Below are 16,474 nucleotides of genomic sequence, written 5' to 3'. Positions count from 1 at the left end.
ATCTTTTTAAATACTTACAAGCATTTTTTTTCCCCCTGACAGTTGTCTGGTACATCTGATTAACTCAAAACTATGCTAGTTTAAGAAAAAGCTATCAGGCTGGTACAAAACTAATCCTGCCATAAGAACAATATTTGGCTCAATAGCTCACTTCAGGATTATCCAGCAGCCTCTTAAAGCGTTTAAATACAGCCAGTGCTAAGACGTGCTAAGCTCTTAAATCTTGATCATATCATTAAGAGTGACGTGTAACAACTTTCTCTCCACAGCAAAATGCAGACTGAAGCAGCTCAAAATACGATTCTCTCTGGTCACTATAAGCAAAAGGAAAAAGTGTTTTGTGGGCTTCTATAACTTAAACCTTTCCCAAAACTGCACATGTTTATGTACACACTCCTTTATCCCACAGCTTGGGTTCGCAGCTAATCTCTATCAGTCCCTTTTTACACAGACATCCAAGACCCACATGCATCTCTAGCCGAGGACACGGTGCAGAAACTGATGCCTTTCAAATGACAATGCAAGCAGGGCTTTATCCAAGACACAGCTTTGTTGAACTGAACAATGGTGAATCTAAATTTGTTACAATGGCTTGTTTTAATGAAAACACACAGAACCATCTATGGAAGAGTGCAACCTTTTACAACGTGACTGTGGTTTGACACTGTACTCAGCTTCACCTCCCCCATCTGCCCATTGCATAACATGTCATTCTGCATTTACCTTTATGTGAAATTCTAGGTTTTCATCCATGGAATAGATGTGATCGAAGATGTCATGTGCTATTCTTGGAATTATTCCCATTAGCTGCAGATCATGTAGCTTCCCCTACAGATACAAAAAGGTGAGAAGTAAACTATAGAAACAGTTCATCATTTAGGACACGGGGCTGGGGGGGAATGGGGCACGTCTTTATCAAATGCATCTTTACACAAGGACCGCCAACTCCACTCTTTCTAGTCATTTTTCTAGATATACATACCACTACAAGCAGCAATAATTTAAGCAACACTTTTGAATTTGCAAACTTTTCTGTGTTCTGTCTTGCAAGAATAATAATGCTATAAGTACTTGTTATGCAGCAAAGCCTTTAAATAATAATACTAAATCACATCCATTTAACATGTTGATTTATTTAATACATTTGTATACTGCCCACTAGCGAAGTCTCTATGCGGTTTACAGCATAAAACGAACCAAGAATTTAACAGTTAAAATATATAAGAACCAGATTTTTAAAAAACCAAAACATTAAAACACCAACTAACTAAAAAGCTTGACTGAAGAGATGTGCCTTCAGTTGTTTCCTAAATGCCAACAGGGATGGAGCTGCTCCAGTCTCAGGAGGAAGTGCATTCCACAGTCCTGCGGCAACTACAGAGAAGACACACCTTTGAGTCACCACCAGACAAGCTGACAGCACCCTCAGACAAACCTCCCCTGAAGATCTTAATAGGTGGCAGGGTTCATAACAAAGAGGGCATTCTCTTAAATACCGTGGGCCCAAGATGTTAAGGGCTTGGGAATTAAGGTAGGCGATGATGTGCTAAAAACCACAACCACACATTAGGCTTGTTCATGCCACTGTCAAGTGGGTAGCTCCCAGTTTTCGGTTGTGTGTGAGTAAAAAGCAAGGTAAAAGGTGGGGAGTATGATCATCTGCTAAGTCTCAGCTGCGTAGGACAGCTTTCCCCCTACTTCTTTCAGAAGCTGGGGACAGAATCTGGGTAGGGCATGCTTATCCTACCAACCGAGGCTTAGCAGATGATCATGCTCCCTGCCTCCTACCTTGCATTTTACTCACATGTAACCAAAAATGAGGAGCACACACAGCCCCCAAAGTCAGGTAGGATGCTTATCCTACCCACTTAACAGTCATGTGAACAAGTCTATTGATTCCATGGCCAGAGTGGAACTGGAATCCAAATCATTCAAGATCAGACCTATGTATCTTATCATTCCTCTCCCACTGTGTCAAAATGATGTCCCAGTGAAAGTACTGTACCCACTTTCATCCTTCTACAGTGCCTAGCAAGGTTAAAAGCATGCAACACTTTGCAAGAATGCAAAGTGGCACCAACTCCATGCCATAACATCCTTTGGTTAATGTCTTTCCTGACACTCACTGTATACATTCAGGGCAACCTTGTCATGCACAGATCCATCATCCGTGGTTTTGCATATCTGTGGTCGGGGAACTGGTACTCAACCTCAGCATACACATGGAAAAAAGAGGGTTCAATCCACATATCGCAGGTCGTGGTGGTTGGAAATGACCTCAGAGGTCATTTCTGACTGCCACTTTGTCAACCATTTTGTGTGTCATTTAGATTCAAAGAAACAGTCCTACGGTGAAAGGTTATTTCTCTTCAGAGTATGGGGTCATCGTCCACAAAGGGTTAACATCCATCACTCACACCCGACAAACAGAAAAGTGTCTGGTAAATTCTCAAGTGACAGGAAGTCCAGACCTCCACTCAGCCAGATCCCCAGTTCCAAAACTGCTACGTTCCATGGAAGTCAACAGGAAGGACAGGGTATAGAGTATGTATGTAAGAAAAATGAAGGAAGTCAGTGTACAGGTTAGTCTGGTAGAAAGGACAGGCAAAGGAGATATGACCCACCGGTGAACCATCTGATTGATCCACATGTGGCCGGATGAACTCCATACTCTGAGGAGTAAGAACCTTTCATGGTAAAACCAACATTTCTTTCTCCATCAGAGTAGGCTGTCACTGTCTACAAAAAGGGACATACCAGAGTGGTAAAATGCGGGCAGGAGTAGATCAGGCATTAACCACTTGCTGGAGCACTGTCCACCCAAACGCAACCTGAGCAGAGACAAAGGAGTTTATCTTGTAATGCTTGATGAAAGGTGAGATGGAGGACCATGAAGCCACCCAGCAGATCTCGGCCAATGGAGCCTGTGCCACAAAGGCCGCTGTGGGAGAGGCACTGCATGTCAAGGGTGTGGTAATGCCATGTGGTAAAAGAGGGGTTAAGACTTTATCAGCTGTGGTAATGCATGCCCTAACCCAGTGTGCAAGAGTGGCCTTGGTCCCCAAAGACGTAGAGTGAAAGGAAACAAGGAGTGCATTTGACCTTCGTAGCTCTTTCATTCTAAGAACTTCTATGTGCAGAGTCCTGCACACATCAAGGTTGTGCCAAAGATGTTCCTTCAGATGCTTAGGGTCTGGACAAAAGGAGGGAAGAACAATCTCCTGAGCATGATGTAAGGCAGAATTTACTGTCAGAATGAAGACAGGGTCGGTCTTCAGAACCACCACCACTGGTTGGAACACACATACCTCCTTACAGACCGAAAGTGCCCCCAATTCCAAAACCCTGCAGGGAAATGTGATAGCAACTAGAAAAAGGACCTTGTAGGAAAGATACTAGAGGAGCACTGAGGCAAGTGGTTCAAAAGGAGACAGGGCTAATGCGTTGAGGACCTTGTTAAGGTTCCAAGAGGGAAACGGGTGGACAGGAGGTGGAGTGATATTGATGGCCCCATGCAAAAAGTGGGGTGTGTGAGTATAGAGAGGAGCCATTGGCCCCTTTGAGCTTAAGCACAGAGGATAGTGCCGATGCCTGACATTTAAGGGCGCTGGGCCAAAGGCCCTAGCCCAGGCCGGCCTGGAGAAAGGCCAGTATCTGTGGGACAGAAGCTATGATGGGATCTATCCGCTTTTTCCTTGCCCACCTAAGGAAGGCAGACCAGGTAGCCTAATAAATATGATTAGTGCCCAGGCCATGGGAAGCTAAAATGGTATCTTGTACCACTTTGGAGTACCCTTCTGACTCATGCTCAACCTCCAGGCATGGAGTTGTAACCAGTTTGGGTCTGAGTGAAGTAGAGGGGGCTGGGATAGCAGGTCTAGCCAATGAGGACGACAACATGGTGGGGTGGAGGAAAGGGCCAAGAGGTAAGCGAACCACCGTCTGGAGGCCATCTGAGCCAGTCCACTTGGGTGTTGGTGGAGCCGCTGAGGTGTTCCACTTTGATGGAGGCCAGGTGAATTTCAGCCCAGGGAAACAGTAAGTTGGCTTCCTCCATTAGGGATCTGGACCTGGTCGCTTCCTTGGCAGCTCACATGAGATTTGGCTGTTGTGTTGTCTTGTCTGAATTGGACCATGCTCCCTGCACACAAGGGGCAGGAAGTGCTCCAGAGCCAGTCTGATGGCCCACAGTTCCAGCCAACTGATACTGTGGCAATGCTCCACTGGCATCCACCCGCCCCATGCCATCTGGTTGCTGCAGTGAACACCCCATCCCAACAGACTGGCATCCACAGTGATGACTACCCTGCTGGGCTCCCTGAGGAGGATGACCTTTGTCATCACTGAGGAAACCCACCAGTAGAAGGACTAACTAACTGGAGCTGGTAAGGGCACCATCATGTTGGTGCAATTTGGTTCTGAAAGGAAAGCAAGCCCACTGCAGAAGCTGTGAGTGCCACCATGCTCAGGAGTGGTACTATCCTGGAGCCCAGTGCCTGAACCAATACCATGAGATATGTCTGAGAGCACCATAGAAGCAGCTGGATTTGTTTGCGGATCTACTCTCTCCTGCCTGGAGAAAGAGAAGTAGTTGCCAAGAAGCTATTGTATCTGAGATGGAGTCAGCTGGCTCTTGGTTTTGTTCACTATGAACCCATGTGACTGTAGTACCTGCACAGCCTGGTGAATGTTGCTCCCCACTTGGGATAGGGAGCGAATCAGAACATTGTCCAGGTGCAAATGCACCCGCAGGCCTTGGGCTCTCATATAGGCCACAAGTACTGCCAAGATCTTGGTAAGCATCTATGGTGCAGAGGAGAAACCAAAAGGCAGGGCCTTGTATTGAAAGTGTTTGTGATTGTAGCAGAATCTCAGAAAACTCCTATAAGCAGGCAGGATCGGCATATGGAGGTAGGCCTCCATCAGGTCTATGTAGGCTAAGTAATCACCTGGGGCTATGGCTTCCTTGATAGACTGTAGGGACTCCATGTGGAACCAGCTCTTGCAAATGAAGGGTTTGAGTCACCTGAGGTTTAGAATGGCACACCATAATCCATCTCTCTTGGACACCAAGAATAAAATGATTCTGTTGATGGTTACTGGCTCTATAGCCTGGATCTGAATCAAGTGACAATTGCCTGCTTCATAAGCCAATGTTTGGTTGGGTTCCTGGAGCCTGGAGAGACAATGAATTCATTGCATAGAAAGGCAACGAAATCTAGGCAGTAGCCTGTTGTTAAAGTGCTGAGTACCCAATTGTCCTCCATGGAGGTAGCCCACCTTGAGATGAAGTGCTGCAACCTACCTCTATAGGAAGATAGTAAGTTCTGCTTGTGGTTGGGCTTTGCTCCAGCTAGAGAGGTGTGGTATTTAGACGTCTCCCGGAAGCCTGTCCTGTTTCTGGTTGCCTACTGGTTACTGGCTCCCCACTGGGGACAGACAGAGGACTGAAATACTCAGTCTCAAAACCTAGGAACGTGTGCTTAGAGGGACAAAAAGAATTGCAGCTAGAATAAAACAGTCTATGCACATCCCTGTGCCCAGAAGGCAAGGCTTTCTTCTTGTCCCAGGTCCCCAACAGGACAGGTCCAAGTGATTTCCCAAACAGCTTACATCCTTTGAATGGTGTGGAAGCCAAATTAAATTTGTACCTAGCATCCACCTGCCAGTTCTTGAGCCATAAAGATACAGATAGCATCCTGGAGAGTGCACCTCAACTGAGTCCAGGACAGCTTCTGCCACGAAGGCAGCTGCCTTATTCAATTTGTTCAGATCCTGGTGCAAGGCGTTTGGCCTTTTTCAACCCATGACAGCAGGTCCTTGACCCACAGGACATAGGCCCTTGCAAAAATGCAAGTGGAAGCCAAGGCCTGGATAGCAATGGCCACCGCCTTGTGGGCTTTTCAAAGGAGGGTGTCATTCTTTCTATCCTCTGGGGCCCTAAGCTGCTCATCTTCACCTGGGCCAAGACCAGCACATATATCATAGGAACAGAACGTTCTGCCATGACCTTGCTTGGCAGGACATAGGACTTCTACGGCTACCCAAGAATATACCTGAAATTATCCTGTCTACTGGGAGTGGGTGATGGAAGCTAAACCTTTGTGGCCAATGACCTCCTACTCTGAGGAAGAAGGGGGGGGAATTCTCAAGAAAAAATGAATAATTTGGACTCCTGGGAGGCATTGCTGGAGGCCCATGGAGCACGGTAGGGCATTTTATTTCACCCTTTTGGACAATTTTTTGCTGCCCCCTCCCCACCAGCTCCAGGAACCTAACCACTATGATCCCATACACTCAATGACTCTGTATTTGTGATTTCACTACCTGCAGTAATTGAAGAGGGCCACTCGTCTGTTCTCTCTCACACATACAGAGCCATCAAAGGCTTGAGTATGGAGTGATCTTCTCCCCTATCTTGAAAATGCAGATGACAAGACACATACATGGAACTCAAATGTGAAATTGCTGATCTCCTAGGAAAAATGTGTTACTTGTCGCTACGATCAAGCTCTGTACTAGAGGACCAGAAAGTAGCCAATGTAACCCTGATTCAAAAAGGGATCCAGGAATAACAGGTCAGTCTGCTTAACTTCAGTGCTGGGTAAAATTGATGGAAAGCATATTTAAGGACAAAGTTGTTAATCATGGAAGAAAAGGCCTTGCTGGAGGAGAACCAGCATGGCTTCTTTAATGGCAAGTCTTGCCTCATTAACCTTTTGGAGTTCTTTCAGAGTGTCAACAGGCATGTGGATAAAGGGGATCCGGTTGACATAGTATACTTTGAGTTTCAAAAAGCTTTTGACAAAGTTCCCCAGCAACGGCTCTTGAGTAAACTTAGCAGTCATGGGATAAGGAGACAGGTTCATGTGTGGATTGGGAACTGACTGAAGGACAGGAAGCAGAGAGTAGGAATAAATGGACAGTTTTCACAATGGAGATAGGTAGGGAGTGGGGTCCCCCAGGGATAGGTACCAGTACCAGTGCTCTTTAACTTGTTCATAAATGATCTAGAAGTTGGGGTGATCAGTGAAGTGGCCAAGTTTGCAGGTGTCAACTATTTAGGGTAGTGAAATCCAAAACAGATTGTGAGGAGCTGCAAAAACTTCTCTCCAAACTGGGGGAGTGGGCGGCAAAATAGCAAATGCAATACAATGCAAGCAAGTGTAAAGTGATGCATATTGCGGGCAGGCTATACACATACACACTAATGGGATCAGTCACTGGTCAGTCACTGTGGGTGACTGACCAGGAGAGAGATCTTGTGGTCATGGTGGACAGCTCATTGAATCAATGAGCTAAGATCTATCAATGGCTACTATTCTGGTGGCTGTGGACCACCTTGGCATGATGCCTGTCAATACCAGTTGCAGGGGAGAAACAGCAGGAGAGAGGGCATGCACATATCTCCTGCCTGTGGACTCCCCAGAAGAATCTGGTGGGCCACTGTGTGAAAAAGGATGCTGGACTAGATATGCCTTGGGCCGGATACAGAAGGGCAGTTCTTATGATATCGATGTACCATGTAGATTAGAGAAAGATGGAGAACAAGTTGAGCCTGTCAGATATCTGCAGAGTGTTTTGTTGGGCCTAGAGCCAGTAAATGCTGCTTTCCCAGCATTACTAGCAGCTTGCACAGTCAGCTTTCTCTCTCTTATTCAGGGACTTTGAAGATGAAAGACAAGAACATTTTTCCTGACGGCATGTCATTTTTCACTTTTCCCCTGGAAACAAAAATTAGTCAGTACCGCAATGAAGATGCATTACCTCTTCCAGTTTGCTTCTATAGTTAAAATATAATGAAAGCTTCCTTGCAGCCAGTTAGCCTCTCCCCCAACCCCACCTCTGGGAAGAAGAAAAAAAGAACATAAACCTTCAGCTTGCACTTTCTTTCACCCCTTTCTGGTTAAGAGAAGCGTTGTGACTGAAAACTGCTCTTATCTGAAACATCCAGGGATGCAGATATGAAATATATGGGGAGTCAGGTTCTTCAAAACAGTAAAGAGCATCATACATATGCACACAGGACACCAAACGGCAAGATCTTAGACCAGGACCCTACAGATTGGATCCAAAGTTTTCCTTCTTCTGTAGGAAATACTGAGTATTTAATTTTATAAATGTAGCAATGTCCTCAAGAAAACTCACAGGAAACAAAAAAAGCAGAGGGCGAAGAACCCAGCTTTCTGGTCCCACATATGCTTCAGCTTTCCTAATTTTTCCATAGAAGGTGGAACTTTACTTCCAGGAGTACTTACAAACTGATTAAGAAAAACTTGAAACTAAGGTAGCTGAAGCATGCATGGGACAAGAATGGCTTGTTTTTCTTCCTATGCTTCTCATATTCAACTGTCTTCTGACCTAGAATACTATAATGTAAGTCTTTATAACCAAAACCTTGCAAGTATCAACCCAGTTCAAGCCAATGCAAGGTGCTGGTTACTACCTGCAAAGCCTTTAACAGTTTGGAGCTTGGATACCTGAAGGACTGCCTCCTCTTGAATAGTTCTGCCTGCCCCACAAAGACATCCAAGGAGGCCCTGCTTTGTCTCTTGTCATTGAACAAGGTTCAGTTATCATGCACAAAGGATAAGGCCTTCTCAGTTATTATTGCCAGACACTAGAATGTTCTCCCAGTGGATACCCATTCCATGGCTTCCTTTGCTACCTTTAAGAAGCAAGTAAAGACCCTGCTGCTTGTTCAAGCTTTTGTCCCTTGGGGAAAGTACAGGTTTCTCTGTATTTTAGGGTTTATATTGCTGGTGGTTTCAATGTGATTTTATGGGTTTTACTGTTTTATTTTAACCTTGTAAACCATGGTTGGGACAAATACATGACAGGCAGTATATAGATTTGACATAAACAAGCCAACCAGATTATTTCTATTTCCTTTAATTAAATACAGCTGCAAAAAGCAAAGTAATCGTTTCAAGATAGTTGGTTAAAACTATCGATTGCTTAGGCAAAGTGAACAGGTGGCTAGAGCTCACAGTGGCATATTTGTGTTTGCTTTCCACAATCCCATGGGAAAATCCCATGACTCTGCATTCTATTTTACTGAGGGGTAGGGGGAGGCATAGTTCAGCAACAGAGCTTACATTTTGCATGCTGAAAGGTCTAGGGCAGGCTTTCCCAAACTGCGGCCCTCCAGGTGTCGCTGAACTACAACTTCCAGCATACCCAGCCACAAAAAATTGTGTCTAGGGATGCTGGGAGTTGTAGTTCAGCAACATCTGGAGGGCCGCAGTTTGGGGAAGCCTGGTCTAGGGCTACGTAAAATAGTGTATGGCATAGATGAAATTTGAATCAGGGACTTTGCCGACACTCTTCCTCACTAAGATATACAAGCATGTAGATGTCACCTGCGACCACTCCTCTTCTCTGCAAAAAAACCTGCCCCCATTTCTAAGCACTCTTCTCCCTTGTGTAATACGCCCACAGCTTAGCTCTTGCCTCCACCACCCAAAGCAATACCTGACTGCAGCAGTTCTACACTCTTCCTAAAGTAAAGGCAAAGTGTGCCTTCAAGTTGGTGTCGACTCCTGGCGACCACAGAGCCCTGTGGTTTTTCTTTGGTAGAATAGAGGAGGGGTTTACCATTGCCATCTCCTGCACGGTATGAGATGATGCCTTTCAGCTTCTTCGCTGCTGCCCGATATAGGTGCTTCCCATTGTCTGGGAAACATATCAGCAGGGATTCGAACCAGCAACCTTGCTAGGGAAGTCATTTCCCACTGTGCCATTAGGTGGCTTGCCAACAACCATCTAATTGCATAAGATGTTACTTGAAGTACAGTAATATCAAAGATTTTTTTTAAAAAAAATTCCAAGGGGTTTTGATGCCTGTATTTTGTTTGTAGTTATTTCTTCAGAACATGGACTTTCTAGTGTCTATCCTGTTTTGTTGGCAATAACTGTAGTGTGTGTCATGCAATTTTTTGATGCAAAAGTGAGTAAGAGAGCAGGGGGTCATCTGAGCTGCAGCCTTACATGAAATAAGGAAGACTGAAGTAGTTCACTAGGGCTGATCTCAGTATTCCCTGGCCAACCTGCAGCACTGGCAAAGACAACAGGTTTGCGACAGACAGGTTAGAAGCAAGGGAATATCCTGTGCCTCCTCTTTTCTAACCATTAGAAGATCTACATGAACTCTAGGAAGTTCTATTTAGAACCCAACTATTATTTATAGCTCTCTGTGCTGTTTCACATACAAGAAGCTAGCAAATCTGTAAGTTTTTATTACAGTTTTCAACTATAGTCCTTTTAGACATGATGTGCTGTATCACAGTGCAACAGAATTGGTGGAGTGGCAGCCAGCTTAAACATTTAAACCAGTATGAAGGAACCTCCCTGCATCTGGGGAAGTATGATTATGGCTACTCAGAACCAGGCCTCTCTGTGGCTGCCCTGGGGCTCTGGAATGCACTCCCTGTCAAAATTAGAGTTTCTTAATCTCTGGCTGTTTTTAAGAAGATTCTTAAGATGTACCTGTTTTCTCAGGTTTTTAATCAATCAATCTTAAATGCAGACCATTTTACATCATTTTAATCATTTTATCCTTTTTTTATACTTGTATTTTAACTTATGTACACCGCCTATGAATGCACATATCAGGCGGAACTGTATATAAATGTTAGATCAATTAAAAATGATAAGGCAATCGGAAGCAACCCCTGAAAACTCACATGCTCCCTCTTTTCTCCACCCAACCCTTCTACAAAGATTGCCCCAAAGGCAAGCAACAGCCAACACTAACCGCAAACCAAATTACAAACCCACTTCAAACAATTATTCAGAGATTAGCACTAACCTCTTTCCAGATTAGCACTAAGAGTGACACCAGGAAATGGAACACATGTGAGAGGGAAGGAGGGAGTGAAGGATGCACATGAACTTTAAGAGTCCACACTGTATGCATATATTCCTAGGCTGCTTGCATTAGAGGAAGTAGGCTTTTGCCTATGAAAGTTCATCAAAAAGTGCCATATAACTTATTTGTGTGTCATACTGAAAGATCTAGGATTTCCACAGAGTTTTGTAAAGGATCAGAGGTTGGGGGATGAAAAGAGAGGCTGTGTGGGACTGCAAGGACTGAAGAAAAAGGACCGTGAAATAATTAAGAAGATTTAGCAAGCTGTAAAAGGATGTGCCCCAGAATGTTAAAGGTATTTGTAACCTGGGAAATGAAGCACTCCAGATTTTAAATAGAAAACCCTATATTAAAAAGGCTGTATCCTGAGGAATGGATGTCCTCTCATCTTTAAAATGGCTTACCTTTTTTCTTAAAAGATAGATTTAAATAGCTTTACATGACAAGGTTGGAGGATTAAAGCTTAGTATAGATTAGGATCTTTGCCTAAAATCACATCACAAGAATTCCTACTTGGCAAGCAGCAAACAGTACCCCTTTCCCTAAAGTATTAAATAATAATAATATGAGCCTGTAATTCTGAATGTAAATTGGCTTTTGAACACATCTTTTCTCCAGCAGCTCAAGTACCACAGATAAGTTGATTTAATTACATTCTGAGCTAGGGGATTACTGTGCCATATCATCATCTGCACAAAAATGAGCGGGTGATTTCCCCTGACTACTCCACCCCCAACGGATTCTCTAAAGGGAAGCAAAGAATAAGAGATTGCATACATGCCATCCTTCAGTTAGCAAGTGGAAGAGAAGCTACCGAAGGAGTCGGTTATTTTATAAGAAGCAAAGTACTGATACTCACTTATCTTCTCATGGGAGACTGCACATTTGTTTGGGTTTTTTATCCCTCCCATTCTCCAGTAGCACAGGACATACAACTGAAAAGTGGTATATAAATAATATCAGTAGCTCACATTTGCACAGGCTTGCACCAGCATTTCCAATTGGCCTGTGTTGCTGTGGGTGTCTAAATAAACACCAGCAGTCCTGCACAATTATGAAAATACTTAAGTTGAAGCACCTGCACTCTGGGAGTGAAACGAAGTATTTGCACACTTGTGCTCTTGGGCAAGACTGCTGGCACTTCCCACAGCAGCAGCACAGGCATGTGTAACATGTGGGCTATTATATATATTTTTATTTACCAACAAAACAGATGTTCCAAGTGAGTGGCCCTGAAACACTTCCAGAAAATGCTCAACTATTACATACCATTCTAAAAAAGACAATTTAAGATCAGAGGTGCAGCTTCTAAGATGGCCTCTCAGCTCATATAGATTTGGGCAGAGATCCTGAGCGCATATCTAAGTTTGCATTTTGCATAATAATCTAAGTTTACATAATTTGCCTTTAAATAGGATAATTCTACCAAAAGAGAAATATTTGTGCGTGCATGCTTAAAATACTTGGGTACACATATCCACTCAGAATGTACCACTGGACCACCAATAGGGCAATGTTCTTAATTAATCCAAAATTACTGTGGGCCTGAGGCAATAGGTTAATCTGATAGGAACATAGGAAGATGCCATATACTGAGTCAGACCATTGGTATATCTAGCTCAGTATTGTCTTCACAGACTGGCAGCAGCTTCCCCAAGGTTGCAGGCAGGAATCTCTCTCAGCCCTATGTCCATAATATGTCCAACCTCCTGCAAAAAACCTGGGTCTCACTTTTCGCTCTGCGTTGGCGCAAGTCAGCATGGGGCATAGCATGGTGGGGGAAAGAATCTTTCAATGGTAATATCACACAGGTATTAAAAAGAGAACACCTGGACTACTTGAGAGATTTGTTATTCACACTTAAAAAATAGAAGGTTGAACCGGATCTATTTAAAGGATCCTCCTCAGTTAAGCAGCTAAGGAAAACAATTTATGGAGAGATTCTAGAAGTGGGTTTCTTAAAACCGGATTTAGAACGTAAACGCTACAAACAGCGCACTTCACAGTACTTGTTGCAACCCGATCACCCTATCGCTCTCATTAAGGAGAAAAAAGTTCCTTTCCATTTATGGGAAACAAGGTGGTGTTTATACCATCAAGTACTACCACTTAATGCGGCTAAGCCATGGCTCCCAGAGGACCAGCAAGAGTGCCCTAAAATCACCTGCAAACAGAAAGCTAGTGAGCTAGGTAAAACATTCAGGGAAACCCACTCACATTTCTTAAAAGAGTGTGTGGTAGCCAAAAGAGTGTGGTAGGGAGTAAGCAAGCTGTTAGAGTGGCCTGATTTGGAAAAACAGACTTGGGAAGAACAAACCTCGGGTTTGAGCAACAGAACCTCCTTTCGAGGTCCCAGAAAGAAACCTTCAAGGAAAGGGGCCAGAACGGGTGCCCTCATACTAGGGAATTGGAACGTTCCCCTTCTCGTAATCAGTTTAGTAAACCTGTTATGTCATTTATGCAATGCTCCTGCATAGGAATAGGGAGGGAAGATGCGACCAAGAGGTTCACGCAGATGAGACAGTAAATCTCTTCTGGAAAAGTTTGTATGGTTATGTGCAAAAAGACAAGAGTCTCTCTTCTAAACAGCAATGGGACAAATTGTGGAAATGGACGTTGGACGTAATCCCCCCGATTACCTGATGTGCCTTGAACCCCCACACCCCCGAGTTACAGTACTACCTGCATATACTTCATAACCTTGTGGGTTTCCAAATCCTTGTGTGTAAATCTTTGTAGATATATGATGTACAAACAACCACTTTGTATATAATTGTGCTTTGGCAATGTACTGTATGCTTTGGTAGTTTGTTGGTTCAATAAAAAAATCTTGTCCTATTAAAAATAAATAAATCTTGTCCTATCTTGGAGATGCGGAGATGGAGAGAGGGAACTTGGAACCTTCTGCTCTTCCCAGAGTGGCTCCACCTCCTGAGGGGAATATCTTACAGTGCTCACACTTCTAGTCTCATGACACCTTTCATGGATGCCCCAATCCCCTAAGCATCCCCTTCATTGCATTTGTCCTAACAGCTGCCCTGTATGAGTATTTGGGCTGCATGGAGTGATAATAAAGGGTGTTTGAGATACATATACAAACACATATATACAAACTTGGCCTTTGCATGCCTACAATGTACATGATTGTAGTTGCATATGTTGATGCAACTCCTGATGCGACATTGCTCTTACCTGTGAAGGGTCCTTTTTCCCTGGAACTGGATCTCATCATGAATGGGATCAGGAAGTGCACATGCTCGAGACAAGACTGGAAATTGAAATCGCTGCCTCCTCCCTCCAGAGGCTTCAATCCCCAACATCCTGGGAACCTACACTGCACAGATCTAGAACAGAAGCCAGGGCCGACACCTGGCAATTAAGCGTACTGGGTTTCAGATGGAGGGACAACCCGTCTTGGAGGAAGTGCAACACTTCAGGGACACCTGCGTAGCGGGGATCCTAGTGATACCTGCGGGACCATCTGGAGAACACCATCCAAGTGGCCTGGTAGATCCTCTGTGTAGATGGGCGACGGGCAGAGATGATGGTGTCCTGAACCTGAGAAGAGTAGCCAGCTGTCCTCAACCTTTCGCGCTCAATCTCCATGCGCAGAGTTGGAATCACTCCGGATTGGGGTGCATCAGGGGTCCCTGTGTGAACAGGTCCCAGCAAAGCGGAAGGCAACAAGGCGGCTGAGCCGAGAACCATGCCCGTCTGGGCCAATACGGTGTTATGAGGACCAGCTCCGCTTGCCCTGCTCTCAATTTGGCTATCATCTCGGGGAGGATGACTGGAGGCGGGAAGGCATACAGGAGACCCGGAGGCCACCAGACTGAGAGAGCGTCCGTATCCTCGGCTTCTCAGCTGTGGTTCCTTGAAAAGAACCTCGGGAGCAGAGCATTGTTCCAAGTGGTGAAAAAGTCTACTGGTGGGAGACCAAAGTGCCTGTCTATCTGCCAGAAGGTCTCATGGTGGAGTGACCACTCTGCTGGGACCACTTGCGGATGACTCAGCCAGTCCGCCTAAGCATTGTCCAACCCGCTGAGATGTTCAGCCAGAACGGATAGGAGATGGCTCTCCACCCACTGAAACAAGAGAGAGGCCTCCTTCATCAGGGCTGTGGAGTGGGTGCCCCCCCCCCGGCGGTTGTTGTGGGCCTTGGTAGTGATGTTGTTAATGCAAAAGAGGATGTGCTTTCCCTGGATGGTATGGCGGAAGTGGTACAAGGCCTGGGACTTGTACTTCTTGGACTCCATGAGTGACCAGGTGCCCTGGGCCAGACGTTCCTGGCAGGTTGCTCCCCATCCCAATAGGCTGGCATCTGTGGTGACAATCACTCAGCGTGGTACCACCAGGGGGAGGCCGCGGTCGAGGGCCAGAGAAGGAGGTCCTTACGTGCAGGGTGAGGGGAATGCTCACATGAGCGCCTGCCATGATCTGATCGTGAAATGGCAGCAACAGTCATTGCAGGGGACAAGCGTGCCACCTGGCCCATGGGTGCATTCCATGCAAGTTATCATCAGCCCTAAAAGATGGGCCAGGAGCATGAGGAGAGCTTGTCATTCCATTCCTGAGGAAGGGAGACTAAAGCAGGGACCGTATCGAACTTGGCCCCGAGGTGCTGGAGGGACTGGCAAGGGTGGAGATGGCTCTTCCTGTCATTTAGGCACTGAAGCGTTAGGTGGATGTGGGCCTGGGCTAGATGGAAGGACGAGGCCCAGATAAACAGGTGATCCAAGAAAGGGTAGATGCACACCCCCTGCTGGTGGGAGCGTGTGACAATGCCACCACCAGCTTCGTAAACACCCTTGGGGCGGACGACAGCCCAAACGAGAGCGGCCAATACTGGAAATGCTGTGAGTTGTAGATTAACCTGAGGAATTCTCTGTGGCCCAGGAGGATGGGGACATGGAGGTAGGCTTCGGACAGGTCGATGGATGCCAGAAAATTGTTGGGTCAGATTGCTTCCTTGATGGAGCACAGAGACTTCATCTTGAACTTTCTCTTTACCAAGAACTCATTCAGACGTTTTAGATCCAGGACAGATCTCCACGCCCCGTCCTTCTTGGGCACCAGAAACAACAGCAAGTAGACAATGGAGCATTCTTGTGTCAAGGGCATGGGTTCTACTGCCCGAATCCTCAGGAGATGATGAATAGCTAGGTTCAGTCCCTGGTGTTTCTCTGGGTTCCTGGACCATGGGGTGACCACAAGGCTGTTGGGGGGGGGAGGGTGAGGAAGTCTATAGTGTAACCCTGAGAAATGGTGTCCAACACCCAATGATCTTATGTCGAGGACATCCATGTGAGGGTGAATAGAGAGAGCCTTCCCCCTATGTATTCGGTGTCATTGCCTCTTGTTCTGGGAGGGTGCATAATTGAAGGAGCGACCACCTTGGCTCCTTTAATTTCCCCTGTTGTGGGGCCTCCACTGGGATCTGCCAGATCCTCTGAATCCCGAGGTCCTGTAATCACCTGAGTGAAAGGATTGGTCCCTTTGAACTGCCTCTGTAGATGGAAGGAAGTAGAGGTGGAGGGCCGAATGGGCCACCTGGGCTTCCTTCTAGTGTGAGGCATTGCCTTCTTTTTGTCCTGAGTCTCGATC

At 45.6% G+C, this 16,474-nt stretch overlaps 1 protein-coding gene across 1 annotated transcript in view; it reads right to left on the bottom strand.

Moving 5' to 3' along the window:
• Positions 1–16,474, bottom strand: part of KIF5C (kinesin family member 5C) — a 173,754-nt gene that overhangs the window by 86,321 nt on the left and 70,959 nt on the right. The window contains exon 4 of the mRNA XM_053257583.1: positions 724–828. Within this exon, the coding sequence (XP_053113558.1) occupies positions 724–828 (105 nt within the window). The remainder of the gene's footprint in view (positions 1–723; positions 829–16,474) is intronic.

This window comes from Hemicordylus capensis, chromosome 1, assembly GCF_027244095.1.
Source record: "Hemicordylus capensis ecotype Gifberg chromosome 1, rHemCap1.1.pri, whole genome shotgun sequence".
Taxonomy (NCBI): domain Eukaryota; kingdom Metazoa; phylum Chordata; class Lepidosauria; order Squamata; family Cordylidae; genus Hemicordylus; species Hemicordylus capensis.
This window is presented reverse-complemented; position numbering and strand designations above follow the sequence as displayed.